This window comes from Lactuca virosa, chromosome 8, assembly GCF_052849685.1.
Source record: "Lactuca virosa cultivar CGN04683 chromosome 8, Lactuca_virosa_CGN04683_v6, whole genome shotgun sequence".
NCBI classification, from domain to species: domain Eukaryota; kingdom Viridiplantae; phylum Streptophyta; class Magnoliopsida; order Asterales; family Asteraceae; genus Lactuca; species Lactuca virosa.
In genome coordinates, this window is record NC_136433.1 from 188,327,715 (window position 1) to 188,337,192 (window position 9,478).

General features: G+C 33.6%; 1 protein-coding gene across 1 annotated transcript; it reads right to left on the reverse strand.

Annotated features, from left to right (window-relative positions):
* Positions 1–287: 287 nt before the first annotated feature.
* On the reverse strand, positions 288–9,055 carry LOC145129654 (putative receptor-like protein kinase At5g18500). The gene is made up of 5 exons (XM_079064427.1): positions 8,887–9,055; positions 2,057–3,012; positions 1,737–1,961; positions 1,204–1,656; positions 288–699 (listed from the first exon to the last, which is right to left on the reverse strand). The coding sequence occupies exons 2-5, from the start codon at positions 2,957–2,959 to the stop codon at positions 457–459; spliced, it is 1,824 nt and encodes a 607-aa protein (XP_078920553.1). The 5' UTR covers positions 2,960–3,012; positions 8,887–9,055; the 3' UTR covers positions 288–456.
* Between the last annotated feature and the right edge of the window lie 423 nt (positions 9,056–9,478).

Sequence of the window (9,478 nt, forward strand, 5' to 3'; positions counted from 1 at the left end):
TTCTTTCAAGTGAACTCGTCTCATCCTCTATAACTTTCTTCCACTACAAGGAGTCTTTTATTCTCAATGACTTTGGACAAGGCTCTGGCTCATGATTCTTGAACTATAGAAAATAATCAAGTGATGGAAAGCGTCTAACTTGATTTTTGTTTCTCTAGTGGATCTTGTGACATTTGGAGTTTAAGAACTTGTTGTATTATTGTTCTCTGGATACCACTAACCTTAGATTTCCTGCTCCCATATGAGCGCCTACTCACTTTTGACCTCTCTCCTATCTCTGAAATAGGTATATGAAATGCAATGTCATTTTTTATAACACATACAAACACAACACGGTAGATCCATGATTATCAAATCCACAATATAAAAACAATGTATAAAGATGTTAACAAAGACTCGACCCACATAATATGCATCATAAATCTAATGAAAACATAAATATATTTTCCACTCATCTCATACTATAGTCTTCAAATAGACACCAATACTATCAAGATAACCGCCAGCAAGGCCATATAATCCTGCAAAAGAACCATCATCAAATGATACCGTGAAATGCTCCCCTCTTATATTACCATAAGGTCCACGGGTTTTTTTGTTTGTCCCAAATGATATCGACTTTATTACTCTGAAACCGTTTCTTGATAACCCAATTGTTCCGCTGATGGAATTTATTTCTTCATTACAATCAAATATTACCTGATTGGACAATGGAAAAAGTAACAAACAATGTATAACTTAGAAAATTATAGCAAAATGGAGAAAATTAGAAAATGAATAATAGACTATGTAGAATCAATACATAGAATGATGTAGTTTGTTATTCATGATAAAACTAAGATTATACGTGTCATAAGACATAATGATATATGATATATCTGATATTTACACATGTATATCTGACATTTGGCACAATGTTATGGTTGATAAAATACCATAACAGTCTTTCTAGACATGTATTTGTGATTTATATCTTGTTAATGGTTTTAGTTTTTTACCAAAAGTTTATCACAATATGTAGTTTTTTAACCAGTTTTTTTATTACCTTACAAACAGCGTAGTAAAAGCTTATGAGGATCATATAACAGTCATGTTTGTTTTCTATATATCACACATGTCTTGAGAAACATGCATTTCCGAAAATCCGAATAATTTTTTTTAACGATTTCATATGTTAACTTGTCTGAGTTATGAAATGTTTACCTCCGAAACTGTTTCATAAAGATTCCACTGATCTATTTCAGTCGATTTGGTGTGTGTTAAGCTTCTATATGTTGTGGTGAAGATGAGAAAGTTTATGCTATCGCCATGATTAATGGTTATTTTCTTCAACTGTTGATTGTTCTTCAGTTGTAGATCCCAGATGTTATGCGGACTTCCAGGTTGAGTTTTGCCCCATGTTCCAACCCTTACGATTTCCTCATTAGGTTTTACATATATACCAATGCTATCAATGTAATAACTAGCAAGGCCATAAAACCCAACTAACGAGCCTTTATCCCATGGTATAGAGAAAACAGTTTCTGTTGCTCGACCAAAAGGTCCATGGGTCCTTTTGTTCGTCTGAAAGGATAGTGACGAAATTATTGTAAAACCATCTCGAGAACCAATGGTCCCATTAATGCCATTTATTTCCTCATCACCTTCCAATATTGCCTGATTAATAAGCCACCATGCACAAAGATTATGTTACAAAAAGACATACATATTGATTTGTGGAATTAAGATCAACTTACCTCGGAAACTGTTTCTCCACCTGCCAAACCACCATACTTGTCGGAATCGTGCAAAACACCTTCAGATTCACTAGTGAACATAAGAGCGTATATTCCATCACCATGGTCAATAGTTATCTTCACCAGGTTATGGCCTTCCTCAAGTTCAAAAGACCACTTATTTTGAGGATCTTCACTTCTTCTTCTTCCCCAAGTTCCTACTCGAATAAATCCTTTGCTAGAATCCTAGCATCAAAGGAAATATATAATTATTCAAGGTCAAAGGTGGAAATAGAGAGTTAAAATAACAATAATTTGAGAGTCTTTCTTATGAAACTTACTTGAAGCTCCAATGCCTTCTCAAGGTTTTCAACAATCCAACCCATCGTTGGGCGTTCGCTTCGATTTTCTCTCAAGCATTGATATGCAACCATTGAGAACAACTTTAATGAACCTACTTTCATTTGATTCATGAGATTGGGATCAACGATCTCATCTAATCTGTTGTCTTCACAATACACTTGGGCCAGAGAAGAAAGAAACCGACGTTCATCTTGATATTTTTCAATAAGTGCCAACCTTCCACATAATATTTCAAATAGCACTACGCCAAACGAATACACGTCAGACTCCTTTGTTAGAATACCGGTTCTTACATATTGTGGATCAACATAGCCGAAGGTGCCACAAGCACTAGTGACGAGAAAAGTGAACTCAACATTTGAAGGGCCTATTTTTGACAATCCAAAATCTGAGATTTTCGCTTCCCAATTCTCATTTAGGAGAATGTTGGAGCTCTTTATATCGCGGTGAAGAACCCTATGTTGGGGTCCCACATCATCATGAAGGTAATTTAAACCGCGGGCTGCACCAAGGCTTATTTGGAGACGTTGTATCCAGGAGAGGTTAGAGTCACTTAGATATTTGTCAAGGCTTCCATGCTTTGCATACTCATACACAAGGATATTTTCTCCACCCTCGACACAAAACCCAATAAGAGAGATGAGGTTTTTGTGTTTATAGCACGAAAGCATTTGAATTTCCATCAAGAACTCTCGGTCCCCTTGTCCCATAGCACGGTCCAACCTCTTTACAGCAACAGTGTTGAGCTGTCCAGATAGGGTGATTTGGCCTTTGTAGACGTTCCCAAATCCACCTCGTCCAATAAAATTATTATCGTCAAAGTTATTGGTGGCCAACTTTATGTCGTCAAGTGAAATTTTTAAGTGTTGTACTCCTTCCATGAGAGACGTTATAGATGTATAACTAAAATGCAACTAAACTCTCTTGCACATGTCTGTCAATTGAATAATAAATGAGATCTTAAACACATGTTAAGCAGAATTGTTTGCAACCACTAATTATGTTCAAAATAAAGGCGGATAAAGTAACCACCGAATTTTGTTAATTTCATAGCAGGTAAGCCCTCAGAGGGTGCCAAATTTTAAATGTCTGCGCAAAAAAAAAAAAAAAAAAAAAAGTGACCCTAAATATAACTTTTTCTGTATATTTATAGGTTAATTATTATAAAAATGTTTAGATGGGCTTCTTAATACTTCTTATTTCTTTTTTATGGACATGAAAGATTATAACATTATATATATATATATATATATATATATATATATATATATACACACACACACACACACCAAGGTTCTAAATAACGTAAAACGTAACTTTGACGGCAATGTCAAGCCTCAAGTTTTACAAACCTTGGCGAGCCACGTCGTTTGTAAGGCACGACTTAAGGTGGTAATTTTGTATATTACTAATATTTTTATATGTATTTTTGACTATTATTCATTTTTATATACATAAATAACTTAAGACGACATTTTGTTAAATGACTTGGAGCCACGACGTGCAATGGCGAAACCGTGTCGAGTTTTTTAGAACCATGATGTATATATATATATATATATATATATATATATATATATATATATATATATATATATATATATATATAGAGAGAGAGAGAGAGAGAAGTAGGTTCAAATGTTTCTCACATCTATTGTGTGCTCGAATGCACCAATAAGAATTTAGTATTAATTATACGTATATTAAATGATATCCATACTTATAACTCATTTTTATGGAAACTAATTAAATTAGTCATTAATGTCAACAATAATATTCTTTCAGAATGAATTCATATCTAGAAGAATGAGAGTGTATTTTAGCAGAATGAGAGTGTATTTTAATAGAATACACTATCGTTCTTCATATTCAATGTAACTTTATTGTATTTTAAGTGAGTGAGTCCTAAAACAAAATACGAACTCATATATAAAAACCTAGATGCGAATTCATTCTGAAAGAATGTTATTGCTGACATTAATGACGAATTTAATTAGTTTCCATAAAAAGAAAATTATAATTATGGATATCATTTAATATACATATAATTATGGAAATCATTTAATATCTATATTTATATAATTAAATAATTATTTAATTTACTAAATTCCTATTGGTGCATTCTAGCACACAATAAATGTAAGAAACAAAATAACCTAGCCCTATATATATATATATATATATATATATATATATATATATATATATATAGGTGAGTGTTCATTAGAAAATACATGATTATGACAACAAATACCGAAACCAATGAAAGCATGACATCACATCACTACAATTATTTTTAGAGTAATTATACGAATGGTCCCTATGGTTTAGAATATTTACCCCTAATCCTTTATCAACCCTCCATTCTTTATTAAACCCAATCCCCGCCACACATTTAAGATTCTCTCTCTCTCTCTCTCTCTCTCTCTCTCCCTTTCTCTCTATACTTCTTCGTTAGAAACCACCGCAATCCTTGGTAACCACCGCTATCGTCGGAAACCACCATGGGCATCGTCGGAAACCACCACCGTCGCCACCACCATTTACGTTGGAAACCAACGATTGTGGTGGTTTCTGACGAAGCAATATATATATATATATATATATATATATATATATATATATATATATATATATATATAGAGAGAGAGAGAGAGAGAGAATTAAGTTCAAATAAAAACACTAAATAATGTGAGAACAAAAGAACCAATATAAACCTTTAGATCAAGAAAATCAGTGGTTGTGATTAAGAAAGCTAATTTTGGTTTTTCTTAAAAGCTAAATAGTTTTTATTTAATTAAATGGTCGGTACTGGGCAATTCAGTAAAAGAACATGAATTTTTTTTTGTTTTTTTTTAACCATAGGCTTTACGAGAAATTAGGTAGTAAAAATTTGAAAAAGATTACAACTGAAACTTTCTCCCTTCGTTCCCTTAACCTTCGGCCATTTGTTCTACCCGTCAACCTGTGATGTAACTGAAACATGCTTCATGTTGATACAAAGGGACAATTCTTCTTATTTTTCATGGTGCGATTTCAATGGTCGAATGAATTCCACCTCTAGAACCCTAGAACCCACCTCTAATCAGTGTCCCTTCCTACCGTCCACTCCTTCAAGCAGTAGCCCTCATCTTTGGTGACTCATTTGACAACCCCATGACAGAGAAAGAAAGTAACTGAACAAGGTTCAGATTCGTAAGTCACCCACCCCGCCGTCTTCCCCTATTTTACGGTTGATAAATATGGTGAGTCTCATGTTTTATGTACGCTACAAAGCCTCTATTCAAGTTAACTGAACCCAAAAGAAAGAGTGTGGATGAACATGGAATTGATTGTATCTTTATTGAATATGTTGACCATTCCAAGGCTTATAGGTTCTATGTAATGGAACCTAATGATTCGGTGTCGATTCACATAGTGATTGAATCGTGTGATGCGATTTTTAATGAATTGTGGTTTTCATCAATGGTTCGGCCTAAGGATCTGATTCCTAGCACCAGTAAAGTGCCAAATCTAGGAAAATTGGATGATTTTGTTGAACCGGAAAAACAAGAGATCTGGAAAAGCAAAAGAATCCAAATAGCCAAAGGTCTTGGTTTTGACTTTCATGTATATTTAGTGGAAGGATCGAGAGATGAAATTGGCTCTCAATATGATTATTACTATAACATAGGAGATGATCCTAAGAAATTTTAATAGGCTATGGAGTCTCAAGATGTTTTTTTTAAGGACGCAATTTATGATGAAATATCTTCAATTCTCAAGAATAACACTTGGGATGTTATCAGATTTGCCTCCAGATTCTAAACCACTTGGATGCAAATGGATATTCAAAAATAAAATGAAAGTTGATGGAACCATTGATAAGTTTAAAGCTCGGTTAGTCATTCAAGGGTTTAGGTAAAAACGTGGTATTGACTATTTTGACACTTATGCTCTAGTGACACATATTTCTATCATTAGACTGTTGGTTGCCTTAGCAGCTATATACAGTCTGATAATTCATCATATGGATGTGATAACAACCTTCTTGAATGGTGAACTTGATGAAGAAATTTACATGAAACAACCGGAAGGTTTTGTTATGCCAGGAAACGAGAATAAGGTTTGTAAACTTGTGAAATATGTGTATGGGCTGAAACAAGTGCTTAAACAATGACATCAAAAGTTTGATGATGTGATTTTATCAAGTGGGTGTGTATTAAACCAATATGATAAATATGTTTATAGTAAGTTTGATGCTACTGATCCGGGTGTCATTATTTGTTTGTAATGTGGATGACATGTTGATCTTTCATACGAACCAAGATCAAGTACATGACACAAAGAAATTGTTGGCATCTAAGTTTTCCATGAAGGACATGGGGGAGGCTGATGTAATCCTTGGGATAAGGATTAAACGGATGAAAAAAGGGATTGTTATGATACAATAACATTATATTGAGAACATTCTCAATAAGTTTAACTTTGGTGATTGTTCTCCGATGAGTACTCATATAGATCCTAGTGTGAAATTGATGCCTAATACCAACAAGCCTATTTCATAATTGGAATACTCAAAGGCTACTGGGAGCTTGATGTATGCAATGACAAACACCATACTTGATATGACATATGTCGTGGGAAGATTGAGTAGATATACTAGTAATCCTAGTACTCAACATTGGCATGTGATTACAAGAGTGTTTAAGTATCTCAAAGGAACCGATGATTATGGTTTAAGTTACTTGGGATATTCTTTGTTCCTAGAAGGGTATTCGAATGCAAGTTGGATTTCATACTTAGAGGATCATTCCTAAATAAGTGTTTAGGTATTCTTACTGGGGGGAGGAGCCATCTCTTGGACTTCCAAGAAGCAAACTTGCATTACGAGCTCTATAATGGAATTTGAATTTGTTGTGTTAAGTGTTGCTGGTAAAGAAGAAGAGTGTTGAGAATTTTGATTCATGAGATTCCATTATGGCCAAAACCGATTGCACATATTTCTATCCATTGTGATAGTGTTGCTACCTTGGCTAATGCATATAACCAAGTGTATGATGGCAAGTTTAGACACTTGGGTGTTAGACATAACATGATTAGAGAATTAATCATGAATGATGTAGTTTCGGTTGCGTTTGTGAGAATGCAATAGAACTTGACAGATCATTTGACTAAAAGTTTGGCAAGAGACTTAGTGCACAAGTCTGTTATTGGGAGGAGTTTAAAGTCCATTTAATTCTATAATGGTGAGACATCCAATTCCCTTCTAATACAATGTGGAAAGCTCGCACTTGTATATTGGAACACATAATGAATCATCCCAGATATGTGTTCGGTACTACAGTAGGTAAGGCTAAAGTTTAACTTCTTAATAAATCCTTTGAAAAAGTGTTTTGCAAGTACATGATATAAAGGAATTACCTATTTGATTGTGAAGTGTAGTTGCGCTTCAAAACATTATGGACATGGCCTTTATACATTCATGAGAGGATTAAGACACACAACTTAATAATAGTATCAGGTTATTTAGACTAGTTGAGAATTGTAAGCTTGTATGTATTTTATCAGGTATTCAAATGTGTTGGCGGGTTTAATCCTTAGGGCACCTCGATTCTCGAATATTTGAAATGTGTAAACTACTAATATGAAAATTCAATCGATTCGACATTTTCATTTATATGCAAGTTTTGATGTGTTAAATTGTTTTTGTGTAAGTCCATAGTTACACTAAAATGGGGGAGGATTGTTGGTGATTTTAGTGTCACTGGTTCATTTTATGTAATGTTATCTATACATGTTTCAAAAGGGAATATATTTTAGTTTTAATACAAAGTGGGAAGTGCGGAGTGCACATTAGTCTATATTGATCCCGGTACGACTTCCCCTTGTGGGGATCCAAGGGGCAACGCCCCTTGACGAGTGTCCCAAATGCATTAAGATCAAATGTGGGGTTCTAATGTAATTAATAATTATGTATGGTTTTCAACCCTAAACTGTCTTATCCAAATGCAGTTAAGATCAAATGTGGAGATACATTGTGTTCTCTCTGGTTTTTGAAACATACGGATTTTACACACTAAATTCTCTCTAGTTCTTGATTGATATTATGTGCCTAGAAAATCAATGGTTCTTTTAAGGATTATCCTAGGTAAATTCGTAATGCAGAGTGGAGAAATATCGATTCGGAAAGTGAACTAACACAATCCTTGAAGAATCCAATGATAATCATTATTTGTTTCTACCCTCTTTTCTAACACAGCAACTGATCCATTTTAAGAGCATCCACTGCTGACGTTGGTTCTTAAAGTTAAATTATAGGAATAAAATGGAAGAGGATATCTTAAGGATTCAGATTCGAGCAACGCTTTTCATGGATTCATATAACTTTATTCCTCCCAAAGAGTTCAAAGTAGATTTGTGAGTGAAAAACATTTTTCATGAATTTAAAACTTTAATCAGAACCATTGGGATACAGATTAAAAGTTATAGTCGTATAAAACTATGAAAAACTTTTTGGAACCAAAACTCTAAAAGTATGTTGTGCTAATTTTACAAGAATATCAGAACTATGGAAATTTCAAATATGGTTTCATTTATAAAGGAAGTAAAGTAAACTTGATAAATCAATAAAAAATAGCTAAAACCCAAAATATAGCGCTCTAAAAAACTGAAGGCTTAATACTTCAGATTTCAGAAGTTGAGTTGCTCTAAAAAGTTAAAATCAATTTCCACAAAAAAATAAAAACTAATTAAAAGCAGACCCCTTAATGAAATACATCAAGTAATTCACATCCATAACAGTAGTAGAAAACAAACCTAAACTAACCTGATCAGATTTGAAGTTTTTGAGGATGATTGGCGGTGATCCGAATTGATGAATGAAGATGAAAAAGTAAAGAGTGGTAATGAAAAAAAAAGTGATAGAAAATTGATAGGATTTACATGAAGCTGCAGGAGTAGTACAATAATTGAAACAGAAAGTAAGTGATTGAAAATTTTTATGATGCACATAGTCTTTAAAATAATTGCACCGAACCTTATATACAAAGTTTGTACTAGAGGATAGGATTCACATTGAGAACCGGTTTTTTTTTAAATCTATTGAAAAAAACCGAACCGGTTATTTGAAAACCGGTTTTTATAAAACCGAACCGCTGGTAAGGGACCGGTGGTTTTTATTAATCGAAAACTGGGTTTTTTGCTGGTTTTTCTAAAAAAACCGAACCGAACCGGTTTTTAAACCCAAAAAAACAATGTTTTTATAAAATTTCTCTTCCAAAAAAACCGAAACCGAATTTCCTATAACCGGTTTTCTAAAAGAAACATTTTTTTTAAACAGGAACAGGTTTAAAACCGGTGTTTGTGCACCTCTAGTCTGTACAATAATTGAACCCCACCTACATCGTCAAACACGTCCC

What these genes read in the sequence shown, in the direction of transcription:
- LOC145129654 (XM_079064427.1), bottom strand. Translation starts at nt 2,959, where the DNA reads ATGGAAGGAGTACAACACTTAAAAATTTCACTTGACGACATAAAGTTG. An exon ending in AGAAGGCATTGGAGCTTCAA is followed by an intron (nt 1,962 to 2,056) that starts GTAAGTTTCATA and finishes CTTTGATGCTAG; the next exon opens with GATTCTAGCAAAGGATTTAT. An exon ending in GTGGAGAAACAGTTTCCGAG is followed by an intron (nt 1,657 to 1,736) that starts GTAAGTTGATCT and finishes CTTATTAATCAG; the next exon opens with GCAATATTGGAAGGTGATGA.